The 16237-nt window shown below is 42.7% G+C and overlaps 1 protein-coding gene across 2 annotated transcripts in view; it reads right to left on the reverse strand.

Annotated features, from left to right (window-relative positions):
* The window catches only part of ZNF827 (zinc finger protein 827), a 169590-nt gene that overhangs the window by 101644 nt on the left and 51709 nt on the right, over positions 1–16237 (reverse strand). For both annotated transcript variants that reach the window (XM_057729027.1, XM_057729026.1), the window contains exon 5: positions 2086–2319. In XM_057729027.1, the coding sequence (XP_057585010.1) occupies positions 2086–2319 (234 nt within the window). The remainder of the gene's footprint in view (positions 1–2085; positions 2320–16237) is intronic.

The raw sequence follows: 16237 nt of genomic DNA on the forward strand, positions 1-16237 counted from the left end.
ACTGACCACAGTCTGCTAGACTGTAGACGTATGAAGTTCCAAGTGCAAAGCACTGAATGAATGAAGTCCACTGCCCTGGGTTACTTCTGACTAGACCACAAGCATCTAGAAGGTAGGGACTTGTGGTGCATATTGTTTTGACCTAAGTCAAAGCATACAGAATACTTAAGAAATTTTTTCAGGGCAAAACAATTGTTATCTTAGTCTTCAAACAAGCTTTCATTTCCACAGCATAAAGCAGGGCAGATGCCCTTTGGAAATATGACCATGTCACCCATTCAACTATTGCCAAACCCCACCACACGTGTACTCACTAACACCCAACAAAAACATTTAGAAGAGCCATGGTTGACCACAAATGTCATTAAATGTGCACGGCTGCCTAGCCATATTCTATTTTGGGAATCTCATTATTACCTAGGAAATGATTTCATACTTCATTGTCTCAAAACGCATCACCCGAAAGGACTAAGATAAAATGGCTTCCTTAAAGAACATCTTTCCTGAAATCTCATTTTTGCCTGTTATCTTTTGATGCCACCCTGGCTTCCTCTGCTCACAGTGCTGGCTGCGCAGCAAACTCTGAAATAGAAATATTCACGATGGAATCTTACCACCAGGAGGGGATAGGAGTCACTGTTGGACGTGAGGGAAAGTCCTAATGGGAAAGTCTATGCTACAGGAAAAGAATTCGAGAGCTGTGTGACCTCTCTGAATAGACTGGAAAACCAGCAGACAGATCACTGTATGTCACCAAGACCTTTTGACATAGGAGGAGAGTTTGAATTATGAAAGTGTGTTGGCTTGAACATCATTTTTCTAAACTTGCAGCTTTCAGCAATTAGCACAGTCTTGCTAGACCTCCCATTTACATAACAGAAGCTGCTCTATCACTGCAAAGTTTAGAAAAATGGGGCAACAATGTAATAACTATATTATGCTTTATCTGTAACAAATCACGGCCCCGGAGGTTCCAGTGTGTTTTAAAGTTCCAGTGTGTTTTAAATTAACAGCAAAGGAAAGAATTCTTAACCCCACCAACTGGCAAATAGAGGAATTTCAACTGTTCTGTTACAACAACTCCAAGTAAATAATTATTAATTTCTTACTTTCCAGCCTACTGGTCAACCAGAAACACAGAACTGCTGGTGAAATTACACTGGGAAGGGGTCTCCCTAGTACATATCTTGCTTTCATCCTCCAAGCACAGTAAGTTCAAAACTGAAAACAGCTTTTGATTCATATTAGCATTCTGAGTAGAGTTTCTAAAAACTATTTTTAAGCAGCAGCAAACTAAGGATGGGATATGACTTGCTAAGTATCAATACTATTATATTATTTACATAACTTTTCTTTCCATGTTCTTAAAGTCATACCTTTGAATTTTAAAACACACTAAATTTTTATCTGTTCTGAAGGGCATGGGGCAGATAGGAGACTGGGTGGGAAAATATCCAACATACATAAATTTCAAATCATAACCCATTTTGCCAACATTTGATAGGCTGAAATGACATTTAGATACCAGTAAAAATTATCTGTTTGTCTTAAGAACTTAGATTAATTATTGTAATATTCCATTATGAGATTTTTCTATTTATAAAATCTTATTGCTACTCTATTGGTAATCACTTCAAGTGCCATCTTAATGGCTTATTAAATTCAGAAAAATATTTTTAATGGTTCTTAAAAGAATATAGTACAAAAACACCAAACAGTGCGAGGGTCTCTATTAGAAAAGAATAGGTATTTTGATCAATTAACAGAAGTGCTTTGAATGTCATTAGAATCCATTTAAAATTATGACCTGCAGCATCATAGAAAACAGCAGTGTTTTCCAACAATTTGCAGGCAAAATCAGGAAGGGGGGAGTGTATTTAATAAGATAGGTACACAGCTAACATCCTCAAACAAACTCACACACACCACACAGGAATTTCAGCCAAATAATCCAATCATTCCTGAATTCACCGCAATAATGTGATATTGCCACCATCAGGCTAATTATAACTCATGCAGGAAGCAGCCTAGTTGGCTTGCAAGTGATGGTATCAGAATGTGAATATTTTAGAAGAAATCAGGTACCTGATAGTTTCATGAGAAGTTCAGATGCTGCTTTGACTGACATATCCCGCCTTAGTACATTGCCCTTTGCTTCCTGGGGCTTAAGCGTGTCCTCAGAGATGCTTGGGGCTGGCACTTTAGTCTCGGGGCTGAACACATAGCTGGACCGCGGCAACGTGGCACTTAGGGCCTCCTCTTCCTTAGGCTCCTCTTTCACTTTAAAATTAAGATTGATGGGCTCCTTCTGATTTGCAGCTGTCAAAAGAAGAAAGGGATTACACACATGTACATATGTGAAAGGCCATGTCCACTCTTAGCTGCTCCCAACTTAATGAAGTATGGAATACATGATCACATCGTGCTAACACAGGAGGGACCACAACCCTATCAACATAGGCTGAGCCCTGAGCACAAAAATACAAGACACGCCATGAACACAGGACTTAGAAGAGTGTGGGCTTCTGAATTTTTGGAACCTATCGTATTTTCAGAAGTGCTGCCTCTACAAAGTGTTTGGCCTTTTTCTCTTTGGCTTCCCTCAATGTCTTCTTTCCTGTATATGCTGCTGCTCTCTGACCTATTAGCACTCTCCCTACCTAATCCTACTATAGAATAATGCTTTCAGACAGTTACTCTGCCATAAAATATTGAATATAAACATGAGTCAGAGGCAATAAGCAAAGCAACAATCTAGAATGTGGTGGTCAGATGAGGATGGAGAATTTGCCAAAGAGAAAAGCTCAGAATAGAGATATACCACTTTTGCCTTATTATAAGTGGACGCTACTGTCCCACCAACTGTGAGGCATGCACTTGGCATTGTCTTTCTGGTCAATATCTGTAGCCCAAGTTATCTCCAAGTCCACCATGGGCATTTTTAAAAGAAAAAAAAAAAACTTATCTTGGGATAATTTTAGGTTTGCAGAGAAGTCGTGAAGATGATTCAAAGAGTTCCTGTACACCCCTCACCCAGTGAGTTAACATCTCACATAAGCCAGAGCATTTGTCAGAACAGAGAAATTCACGTTACTATGAGCTAAGATCCAGATTTTATTCAGATTTCACCAGTTTTTCCACTAATGTCCTTTTTCCATTTCTAGCATGGTTGGCTGGTGTGGAGTGTGTGGTCAGGGCAGAGCTAACTGGCCTATTATGGGATGGATTCTGTGGCTTGGCTACACCTTACCAAGTCTTCACCCACTGAGCTACATACTACGTCTTGATCTTTCTTGGGAAAAACCAAGAAGGAAGACAAGCAGCCTTTTTACCACTCATCACTTTCACAGGCATCTCCCCTTCAAGGGGCCACGGAGTAGGACCTTTAAATTCATTATATTAGGTGTGCTGGTATTTTGAGAAACGAGATCTCATCCTCATACAGGGTGCTTAGAAATGCTTATTAGAATGAGCCTTAAGTCCACTACTGCTTAACAGCAACAACAAAAGGATGAAAATAAATCCCCAAGGTGAACACCTATCACCCCCTGCCCACCATCGGCCTCCAGCCAATATACACACACAGAATACCTTCTTTCTACCTCATGCCTGTCTAAGAATATTCATTCTGGCATCACAGGCTCACAAAGACCAGCATATTTGGAAACTGGACTCCAGAGGGCTAAAGTGACACTTGGAAGTTTTACCACCAGAAAAAGGAAGAGCTGAGGCTAGAACCCAGCTGCATGGGCTGCCCACCCTGTGTCCCTCGCCTACCTCCACCACACCACGCCTCCACCTCTGGTCCCTGTGTTGTAACCGCACTTGAATGTAATTTGACCATCAAGTCTTTGCTAAAATAGCACCTTCTCAATGAAGACCAAGACCATCCTGATCAACACTGCAACCCACATTCCACAATTCCCCCAATCTCACCCTACTCTAATTTCCCTTTTTTTTAAAAATAAAAAAAAAATTTTAAAGTCTTTATTGAATTTGTTACAATATTGTCTCTGTTTTATGTTTGGGTTCTCGGCCTCGAGGCATGTGGGATCTTAGCTCCCTGACCAGGGATCAAACCTGCACCCCCTGCATTAGAAGGCGAAGTCTTAACCACTGGACCACCAGGGAAGTCCCTAAACAGAAATTTCTTAGTCCCCATCCCAAATTCCAGCTGATTGCCTCCGCTCCAATGGGGGCCCACCAGTGGAAACTTCTACTGGATCCAGGAACAAGGGCCTGTTAGACAGACATGGCTGCTGTCACGTAGGACTGCAGGGAGGAGGAGAATCCCTGGAGACGCACCTTGGATGGGCCAGAGTGAGGGTGGTGTGAGACCAGGAAGATAAGCCATATGTCTGAACCCCAAAAGTTCGAGGAGTAGATTATGGTCACTGCTGTTATTTAAATATTGAAAAATCTTAACCACGGGACCGCCAGGGACATCCCTAATATTTTTCATTTTATCCAAAATATTTATCACTAGATAACATCTTTTTATGGATTGAATTGTGTCTGCCCCACCTCCCCAAATACGTATGTGAAAGCCCTAACCCCTACTGTGACTGTATTTGGAGATAGTTAATTAGGTTAAACGAGGCCGTTAGGGTGTGCCCCTAATCCAACAGGACTGGTGTCCTGAGAATAAGAGAGACACAAAGGGTGTGCACACACAGAGGAGAGACCATGTGAGGACACAGCAAGAAGGCGGCCACCTTGAAGCCAAGGAGAGAGGCCTCAGGAGAAACCAAACCTGCCAGCACCCTGATCTTGGACCCCCAGCCTCCAGATCGGTGACAAATAAATTTCTGTTGTTTAAGCCGCCCAGTCTCTGCTGTTTTGCTCTGGCAGCTCCAACACAGTAATCCCAGACTACATACTTTTCTTATTTATGTTAACAATTTATGGTCTATTCCTTCAGCTCAAGAGTAGGCTTCATGAAGGCAGTGATCTCTGTTTTAATGCTGATGTATTTCGAGTGCCTAGAACAGGGCCTGGCACATAGCAGGTGCTCAACATATATTTGTTGAATGAATAAAATATGTCGGCCACCAATCGTGATATCTGTTGGCACTCCATTATTACCACTGGTGAACAAAAACTATGAATCCCAAAATATCCCACCAAAGGCAATCAGAAGTGTTTTCCCCAGATCTGATCATGAGATTGGGGATAAGAGCTTCCAGATAAAGTTAAAAGCTCTGCTTCTACACCACAGAGCTTACTGGGGCGTCTCGGAATGATCAGTTGCCCTCTAACATTACTAAAGGAGGAACCCAGAAAAACCTCAAGCAAAGTGCTGAAAATCTAGTCCTTTGGGGACAGTGCCATTGGAATCTGAGCCCAAGGGAACAGAGATCGTCTCCAGAGCAATCTTCAAGATGTATTTTGGACCTCTACAGAAGGTAGCTCCTAAGAGGATTCTGTTTTTTAGCGCCTCTCTCCCCTTTCAACCACTTCCCGTGGGGGGTGGGGTGGCTGCCGGCCGCCGCCTAAAGCTTCTCTCACCCTAAGCCTTTCTTCCAGAATCCTTCATGAAACCCTTTCTAAGAGCATCCTAAGTTAGTCACAACACAGTAATTAAATGGTGTGCTGCCTATTAAGTCTCTGACTTCGATTCTTTGGAAAGGAATAATATAAAGTGAACAGTTATATATTTTTAAAAATGTTTCAGGCTTGCAACTTTTCTTTTTGAAACTTTAAAAAATTCTAAGGTGAGGCTAAGAAAGAGATGAGAAACCACTGAGGCCCCAGAAGCAAATCCCAACTGCTGGAGAGGGCAACCAGGAAGCAAAGGCTCTCTGAGGATATTAGTAGCTTCTGGGAGAATCAGTCAGCGTACGTGCTACATAAGACTTAAGAAAAAAAAAAGATATTTGGCATTGCTAATACAACCCAGATTTAACAGAACCGCAGTAAGACACTTAAAAAAATAATAGGCAAGCTATGTGTTGCTGTTTTATAAATTTGCAAGGTACTTCATACCTGGTTTTCATTCTGACAATGTCAAGAATGGCATAAAACTAGTAATGTGCTAGGGAAATGTAAATATAGCTAATGACATGTCAAAAAAATATGTGGGAAACACTCATTTGTCCAAATTTTAATTTCCCAAACATTTGGGTCTAAATAGACGATGTAAAAATAGCAATATGAAGGCTACCCTGCTTTCTTTTAATTACCAGAAATATTTACACTGAGAATAGTACATAAAGCCCTATAGTTTAAACTTAATATTACTGAATAATTGCCATCATTTTTTTTTATTATCTTACATAAAAAAAACCATTATCTTTCTACAGGGAAAGGTAGAGCTAAAGAGGTTTTCTTTTCTCTTTGGGGAAATTGCTAGGAGAAAAGCAATCATTTATGACTCACTGCCTAGTCTTCACTTCATTCTTACCACTAACATGAAGATCTGTGCACACATGGAACTCAGTTTGTAAAGGACTTTCACAGCAACTGCCTTGACTTCTGTTTATGTATCTTAAAGCGTCCAGACACTCCACTTCCAATGCAGTGAGGAAGCCCCACTGAGAGGCCCCTTCTCTCACTGGTTAAACATTTTGTGACCTGACAAAGCTATGATTAAAAATTATATATATCTGTAAGTTCACGCACTCGATGGAGTTGGGCTGCCATTGAAAGGAAACAAATCAGCTTTTTCTAAATCAGGATTTAGAAAGGATTCAAGATACAGGCTAATATGGGAAAGGAATGGGAAAGCCACAGGGATAAAATGATTCCAAGTGTCTAATTCTAAGAGGCCAGCATTAATGAGTTGTAAAAGGAACCCGTCTTTCCAGCAAGATGTCATCAGTATACTTTGAGATTCTGTTTAAGCCCCTCTCATCCCCGCCCCCAAGACAATGCCATATAACTTCCTTAAAGACTATTATTTGTGTTTCAATAATGCACACAACTAGCATTTGAATAGTTATGCAGAAATTGATCCTTCCATCAACCACAGGAGACAGGTATTGTTACTATCTTCATTTCACAGGTGAAGGAACTAAGGTCAACAGACTGACCCCTCCAAATCAGAGACACCAGACTTCAGGGCTTCTGGCTGAAAATGCACCCAAGCTCTCGCCTTTCTCTCCAAGACAGTCCGAGAGCCTTTAAGAAGGATACTAATCCAAGCAGCTGCACTGTGGGCTTTGGACAGAAGTGATACAGTGTGAGCTAAGCATTGTTAATGAGAAATGAGGGAAGGGTGGGGTGTGACCTGAAGGAAAGCTATGTTTTCTAGTAGAGAAGAGTTTTGTGAAGATCTAAGAGGATGGAAGAGGAGGAAGGGACTGCAACAGGACTGTTACCGTTCTGGTTCATTCACTCTGGCAAAGAAAAACGACACTTTCCTTGAGTTTAATAAGACAGAGCTCTCTTTCAATTCAGAGTCTGGTAATTTTGTGACTGCTGAACTGCTACATGAAACAGCTAGGCCACTGAGAATTTTATTTACTAGCTTACCCTAAAGCAAAGACTCTTGGACCCGGAAGAGACCACAGATTTGGTGGTTTTCAAACAGTGTCCCAAGGAACACTAGGATAAGCTCTAGGGGTTCCAACAAACGTCAGTTTCAAATTTAAATTTTTAAGATTATTGAAACCAATTTAAAATTTAATTTTAAAATGTGGACCCTCAGCTCTTTTATATATAAAATGTCAACTCACTGGAGACGACTTATAGGTTAACTTCTGTTAACAAGTTAATTCAGTTTTGTGTATCACTTGTAATGCAGTTCTTTCTGCTCTTATAGGAGTGGTAGAATTCTAGTAATATGCCATTACTAAGGAAGTGGTTGGTTATGCACTGATCTTTCCAAAACTTCAGGCTTGGGCATGTAGAACTGTACAATTATAGTATGACTAGGGTCTGTGGGCATGACCTAAGTCAGGTTTTCTCAACCTCAGCACCACTGACATTCTGGGCTGGATAATTTGTTGTGAGGGACCATCCCTGAAAACAACAGGATCTTTAGCAGCATCCCTGGCCTCTACCAACTAGATGCCAATAGCACTTTCCAGTTGTGATAAAAAATTTTCTAGACATTGCCTACTGTCCCCTGAGCAAGCCTAGTTGAGGACCACCACCTTAAATTAGATGCCAGGGTAGTTTCAAGTGTATCTGCTTTGATGAAGCTTCTGATCGTGGCTAACAGACAGACAGACACAGACAGACAGAAATATGCAAATTAGATAGATAGATAGATAGATAGATAGATAGATAGAGATAGATTAGATGATAGATAGATATAGATATTTGGGTCTTCCATTTATAGAGCAGGTAATATGGGCCAGGGAGTATGCTGTTTCATTGGATTAATTTATCTGATCCTGTCAACAACCCTTTGAAGTAGTACTACCATTATTCTCATTTTGTAGATGAAGAATCTGAGACTAGAGAGGTTAAAGAAACTTCCAAATAACGGTTAACTGAGTAATAACCAAGGAGCTAATACAGAATTACAGATGGTTTCAGTACATACTGAAAGTTCAGGATGCTTCTCGTCTGCCCTTGATTATGGTAAGGAATAAGGGCAGTTGCTAAATGTTGTCAACTCTGAAGCAAAAACTTTTTATTATTGTACTCTTCTTTCAAGCAGCTGAATAAATTTAATTAAAGAGATCCTGAGATTGCAAGGTGAATTGTTAAAAATATTATCTCATTTGCCACAATGTCTCTGTGTACATGGTATTTCTTGAAGCTGCAATCAGCAAAATAAATTTAGAAATATACTAGACGCTTATACTGCTGTAGGGCCTCATCTTAACATAACACTAAATTCATGTTTGGGATTATCACTTAGCAAGTTTTTTCTGATTGCTGGACTTTTAAAATAAATAAATGTAATATATAAGAATCTAAAAAATAAAGTTGAATTTAAACATACATGAAATACATATTCTTTGTGTTTAGTATATTCAGCCTGCACTTAAGATTTTGCTTGAAAAAAAAAATGGGTTTAATGTTTAAAAACAAACAAAATGAAAACCATTACTATTTTCCACTCCCTTATTTTACAATAAGAAAACTTAGTCTCAGAGAATGATATGATCTTTTTAACATCACACAGCTCATTCATGATAGAATCAGAATCAGAGCTCAACTCTCCAGATGACAAATCAGGGCTGCTATAACTATCCAACTTCCCTTGTAAGTGCATGTAAGGATGTGTGATCTGTCTGGAGATCAGGGAGTTACTGACAAGTCCATGCACTTTGGGTGAGGAGAAAATAAACTGCCTTCGAAAATCACAAGGAAGCCAAGATTTCATTAAATAATAATTAATAAACAGTGAAGCATATTATATTCAAATAGAATATTTAAAACATTAGCTAAATATTTTCAAATCTTGCTCTCTCATAAGGTAAACTACTTAATCGGCCTTAAGTAGCTTTATATTTAGTGTTTAGTAAAGTTTGAATCGTCTTATATTTCTCACTATATTTCATTATATTTTTCATCCCCACCTGAGCTAATCCTTGGTCACACTTCAGGATCTGTGTCCCCAGACCAGGGCCGCGCACGCAGGTCCCTTTGTGACGGCTACTGCGATTATAGACATGGCGACAAGGGGAAAACAAAAGAGCCTCTGGAGCAGGGTCAAGGGTAATAACAATAAGCAACGCCACAGAACTTTAAAATAAATACACAAGGCTTTTCTCCGCGAACGAAACTACTACAAGCCACGCGTAACGAGCAAGAGCGGCTCTCTGCAGTAATCCACTTAACAGACAGGATAGCGCCCTTGTCAAAAGCAGGAAGGACCAGTCCTGGAAAACCCATCAAGCCTCAAGCCGGGAGTAAATGGGAAAGAAAACTGCATTTTAAATTCACGCTATTAACACATCCGAAGAATGAACTGTACGAACAGCAGTGGAGTGATTTGCATGTAGGAACAGCTTGAGGTGACTGGAGACTAGAAAAAAAAGAAAACCTAACAAGATTAGATCATATACTTCCAACACTTTTCAGGGACGTCGGTGACCATCTGCCCCAGGTGACAGCTGCTCTTGATTGTGACGCTGTCATCTTAAATTACTATGCTGACATTCTGGTTCATACCCTGGTATTTCGATGCTTTCTGTCTTCCTGGACAACACCCAGAGGGTCTGAAGAACTCTGGGCATTGGGAGACTGCAAAATGGTCATCCTCATGCCTCTCCCTGAAATCCCGTCCCTTTTGCCATGTGACTCCACAGCTCCTCCCATCAAGAGGTGGAGCAGATTTTCCTGCCCTTTGAATCTGGGCTGGAGTGGCTGGCTTGGGTCCCTGGAAGGTGGTGGAAGTGATGCTGGGCCAGCTCTGAGCCCAGCCTCCAGAGACCTTGAGCACTTCTGCTCTCTCCCTTGGAACCCGGCCCAGCCGCATGTGGGCGAGCCCAGGCTAACCCACTGAAGGATGGGAGACCCCAAGGGACAGGGAGAAGCCATCCCAGCTGGGGCCATCCTAGACCAGCCATGCCCTGGCAACCTAGCAAGGTCCTGCAGATGGATGAGTCAGCCCAGGAGAGACTGGAAGAAGCACCCCACCAGCCATGCCCAAACTGCCAATCCCCAAACTTATAAGCTAAGTCAATGGCTATTGTGTTGAGCCGCTAAATTGTGGACCAGTTTGTTACTTAATTCACTGTGTGACTGACTGCGGTTCTTAGATTTGGCTCCACAAGCTGAGGTCCCAGACAACACCAAGGTGCTCACACCCTTTGAGGCTCCCTTTGAACAGCCTGCTTTCTTCCCATGGGCTATCTCTTTCTTCCATCATCTTCACAGCATTATGGAGTTGGCTGTGAATCTGCTATTCTTTTTTTTAAGTGAAGTAATATCACGACCTCTGAAAATCTGACTTCCAGAATATATATGACTAATGGGATATCCTTCTCACCATCGCCCACAGAATGCACTGTGGATGATACAAAGATAAAGACATTATAAAGGAGAGACTTCCCTGGCAGTCCAGTGGTTGAGACTTCACCTTTCAATTCAGGGGTTGCGTGTTCGATCCCTAGTAGAAGAGCTAAGATCCCACATGCCTCGGGGCCAAAAAACCAAAACATAAAACAGAAGCAATATTGTAACAAATCCAATAAAGACTTTAAAAAATGGTCCACATAGAAAAAAAAAAGACATTACAAAGGAAACATCATCTCCTGCGGTGGCCTTGGTCCCAACTGCCACCCCCTTAGCAATTTGAAACATGGTTGAAGAGGCAAGACCAAGACACAAGCAATAATACAAGTATCAGCCTGGATGTTAATATCCTAAGTATCAATGGAATGCCCCGAGCAGTAGGGGCGGGTATCACAGCAATGAGGCTCAATGTTGCCAGAAATTCTCTACAAAGATACAAAACCACTGAGGGTCAGAGGTACATTAAGCTAGTTATTTTGGTGCTTTGTTTTGTTTTGTTTCCTTTGGCCACACCACAGCAGTTCCCCCACCAGGGATCAAACCCTTGCCCCCTGCAGTGGAAGTCCTAACCACTGGACCACCAAGGAATTCCCTAGTTATTTTGGTTTTAATAACATTGTTACTTTTTTCAGATAAAACTCCCCCTCCCCTTTTTATGTAACAGAATGAAGATACATGGAACTCCATGGTTCAAATGACGGAGCTTCTGGAACACTCCAGAAGGCAGGTAAATGGAAATGAGGGGGTGTGTCTATGAGCTGGTGAAGACTCAGCATTTTTCTTGAGAGGAGTGGGGATACCGTTACTCAGTAGAACGAAGCCAGGCAGGGGCACAGCCTAATGGCAGAGGTATCAGACGAGTCCATTAACACCTTGGAGGCCTGGGGTCGGGGGAGGGTCCTGGGGTGGAGGAGGCCTCAGGGACGGAGCCGGAGGGGCAGGCTGTCTATGTGTGAGGTGATGGCCAGGAAAGGCTGCCCTCGAAGGGATGGATTGTGGGTGTGTTAGGAAGACACAAAAAATTTAACCAGATTAGTGACTGAATTAGCATGCATTAAAAACGATGCCATGGTTTGAAGCCAAGGAAAATAAACAGTGAAGCAGACGGAGGTCAAAAGACAGTTCGCTCAACTGAGAAAAAAAAAAATTAGGTAATAGCTCATTAAATGGTCAGGAGTCAAGCTCTGCAGTTAGGCAGAGCCAAATCTTTGCTCTCTCCCTCGGCGCCGAGACCTTCTAAGCCTCAGCTTCCTCATCTATAAAACAGGTTTAACATTAATAGGGCTGTTGGGAGGGTTAACTGAGAAATTACATCAAGTCGTTGGCACAGCGCCGGGCTGTAAACCCATCTGATTAGCAATAAGGCTCAGCATAACAATGGGAGAAGCAGCAACAGTAGTAACAGTGTGAGCAGAAGAAAATGTACTTCTGAGGGAAGGAAGAAAATGACCCGGATTCAGCTTTGCAGAAACACAGACTTTGATCAATCTTCCCAAGAGTCTATCTATCAAGGTAAAAAGAATTATTCCGCAGGCAATTCTAGAACAAGGTAAACTCTCTCCAGCACAGTGAGGAAAGAAACAGCTGGATTCCAGTGGCGACCCTCCTACACTACTGACTTCCGTCTTGGTTTCCTCAACTACATGCTCCGCACAAGACAACGTATTTCAAGGTACACTGTAACTGGCCTTAGCGTTACTACTCTATCTGCACTAAATGATGCCTGAAAAGCCTAAAAGTATTAGTACCACTTCCACTTCAGAGAAGGGCTCCCTTGCTGAGGACTCTGACTCTACAACAAGAACAAGGGCACAGAACAGAGCCAACTTCCGGTTTCACCACCTCCTTACTCCATGATTTGAGGGAGGGGATGCTGGAGCCTGGTTGCCTGGATTAGAATCCCAGCCCCACTACTTATTAGCTGTGTAAACGTGGGCAAGTTTCTTAACCTCTCTGTTTCTCAATTTTCATCCATACAATGGGAATACTAACAGTATCTTCCTCTAGGGTTGTTATGAAGTTCAACTGGGTTAAACGGTCCGGAGCAGGCACTATGTAAGTGATCGTTAAGGAAAAATCATAAACAATGAGTCAATGTCACAAAGTCTCCATCCTTGGAGGCCTGAGCACGTGAGCATGTAACTCCAGGCCCGACCTTCTTGTTACGCCACCTGCTCCCTTCTGTGACTCAGATCAGCCCTCGTCTCGTGGAGCAGCAAGTCATTGAAAAACAGGAAAGAGTCACACTCTCCCTCTCACATGAATCATCCACCAGGTTCGGTAAAATCCAGGATTTCAATAGGACATCTGGGATGCCTGCACATACAGGGCCCCTCAACGTGGCTTCCGACACCAGGAATTTTAGTCATGTGATCAGGGAGTGCCCATGGTGAGAAAAGCCAGGCAGGGTTAGAAAAGGGCCAAACTGAAGACGCAAAGGAAACTGCCAAAAATAAACCCGTTGGGGAAGGCACACTTAGGCGTGGGGAGAGCCCTGGCTCATGGCACTGAAGCCTGAGAGCGTGAATGCAGGAGGCTGGCACTTCCTTGGAAGAAGGATGCTAAGATGTTTGACAGAGAGCCAGTCAGAGCCACCAGGTAATAAGGATGCCTAGTTTACGGGCATCTCTTAGCTCCCTCCTTCTTCAGCAGCACAAACAAAGGTATCACAGGATAAGGAGCTGCCCTTTACAGACAATCTGTATTGTAACGACAGGTGCATAAAACTGTGGGAAATAGATGGAGGTGGCAGAACAAAGGCCCGTGGGAAACCGCAAGATACAACACAAACATTCACCAACACCCCTTCGTTTAGTCAAGGAAACCTTTACCATTTTACCGCTGAGCTCCTGACACATTCGAAACAATTCAGCTTGGACCCATTTGCAAGTCACTGCTTTCTGAAGTCCACCTCTCATGGTTAAGATGTTTTTGGCCTCAGTTTTATGAAATTAATAGAATGTGGGAGACAGGATAAAATTTTTTGGCCAGTTTCCAAACTAAAAATAGTTGAAATGACTTGTATCTTTTATTTTCAAAAAAAACCCAGTACAAAAAGATAAAAAGATATTTCCAGCCAACAACTGAGGTGCCAAGTTTCTGTCAACTGCTTGGTTCTAATTTGGAGAGTTAGAATTAAATGTGATATCTTGAAAAGCGTAGTTTTCAGAAAGAGAAATGATGTAAGGCTGTAGCAGGCAACTTTTAATCAGGCGTCTAATGATGATACTTCCAGTTCCTAGATGTTCTAGATGAGTCTCGAGACTTTCTAATTCTAACTGGAGAACATCAGGATGCTTCTTTTAATTCTCCTGTCACGTGACCCCACGAGGGAAAACACGGGGCTCAATGACCATAACTCACCCAGGCTTCTGGTTCATGTTAACCCTGACCTACTGTGAATGCCTCAGACCCCTTCCACACCACCCAGGCCCTTTTCCTGGTCTGGGACAGAAAGTAAGGGAAGAGAGCTGTACTGAAAAAACAACAGCAACAACAACAAAAATAAAACCAGGTACCAAGTATATCTCCCACTTCAGCGGTCCTTAGCCCTGGCTGCATTTTAGAATCGTTTGAGGATTTTAAAGAAAACACTAATGTCTAGGGACTTCCCTGGCGGTCCAGTGGATAAGACTCCACACTTCCACGGCAGCGGGCGCAGGTTCCATCCCTGGTTGGGGAACTAAGATCCCACATGCCGTGCAGTGCAGCAGAAAAGAAAGAAAGAAAGAAAAGAAAACATCAGTGTCTAGGTCTAGATCCTATCCTAGACCAACTAAATCATATTTCATATTTTCATAATTTCTGGCAGTGGGGCTAGACCCTGGCATTAAAAAAAACAACAACAACAAACTCCCCAGGTAAGTTTAATATCAGTCAAGGTGAGAACTGCTGCTGGACTAAGGAGAGCAGGCACAGAAACAGTAGGAATTGAATCTCCTCTCCCCTGCACAGCCCCAGTCATGCGGCTGCTCCCTTACCCTGACATGCGACAGTCTGCATCTGTCTTCTGGCTCCCAAGAAAGATCTATGCAAACATGCAGGGCTGCAGCTCTCAAAAGCCCGCCTCCTAGGCTGAAACTCGGAGCAGAGTTTTCAAAATTATCTTTTCCGTCAGCCCAGAAAGGCAGCAGCAGGGCCTGCCCCATCCTCTTCCCTGAATCAATTACGGTGCTAAGCCTGAGAAGCCTTGGTCCTAGGGAACCACGTTAATCTTGAAGGACCAAGGAATGTTAAGTGTGGGCTCAGGCAGAAGAAGAGTGGATGGTTCAGAGGACAGGTTTGATTTCACAATCATAGATGCTGGGAAACCTCAAAAAAGAGGTCAGGATGGAAGGATTTAGAGTCCCTCTAAAAGAGCATTCCACCAGCGATTTTTAATCCCACTGGGTTCCCTGAAGTCATTTTTATGTTTAGTTTGTGTTGAAGGAACAAGAAAGACTCCCCTTAATCACCAAGCAAGAAAGAATCAAGTGTTTTCCATCTCTCTTTTGAAAACAAGAAGGTATGGACACGCTTGAATTTGTCACTGTGCTCCGATTCTGCAGACAGTGATGTGGCTGGCACACAGACGCCCAGCCCCGGGGTCCACAAACAGCTGCACCCTAGAGCCCCAGCAGGTGGACACACAGAGCCCAGCTCAAAAATTCATGGCAAGAACAATGGCACCGTTATGATGCTGAGGGACAAGGCCTGATGCTAACCCGACATCTGATAAGGGAAAGAGCTAGAAACTCAGCCCCGGCTCTCCGGGATCTGGCCGTTTAGTCCTGGGAGCACAGACATAGACACAGCCAGGTAGAGCACCACAGTGACAGCAGCTATCAATAATAGGACCCTACCAACCAGAGAGTCAGTGGAAGAAAAAAATTAATAATACTGCCCCCCCTCGCACGGGAAAATGTACTCCTTTCCTTTTCATATATCTTTTCCTCCCGTGGGCTGCATCACCACTGTCACCAAGTTTACATTTACATCCAAATATGCACACACACACAAAAATTACCAATGCATCTCACTCCCCGGTGACTTTGTAACAGGTTGCTAGGTAACAGTGCACACAAGTCAGGTTTCAGGACCTCCAGTAAGCCACCATAAAATAGCTGCACGGGCCTTTTGCATAAACAGCGTGCATTTGTTATCTGTTTTCTTATGCCAATTGATCAGTCAGTAAATACTGCGACTGCCAAACCCGTAAACAAGTCCCGTCAATAGCTGTAAACAAGTCCCCGTCAATAGGAGACTGAGAAAACAGATCACAGTATAAGGCTTGGGTGCATGGTTTTTCACCCCAACCTACCAACTGGCTTCTCCTCTTGTG

This window comes from Hippopotamus amphibius, chromosome 3 (genome assembly GCF_030028045.1).
Source record: "Hippopotamus amphibius kiboko isolate mHipAmp2 chromosome 3, mHipAmp2.hap2, whole genome shotgun sequence".
Taxonomy (NCBI): Eukaryota; Metazoa; Chordata; class Mammalia; order Artiodactyla; family Hippopotamidae; genus Hippopotamus; species Hippopotamus amphibius.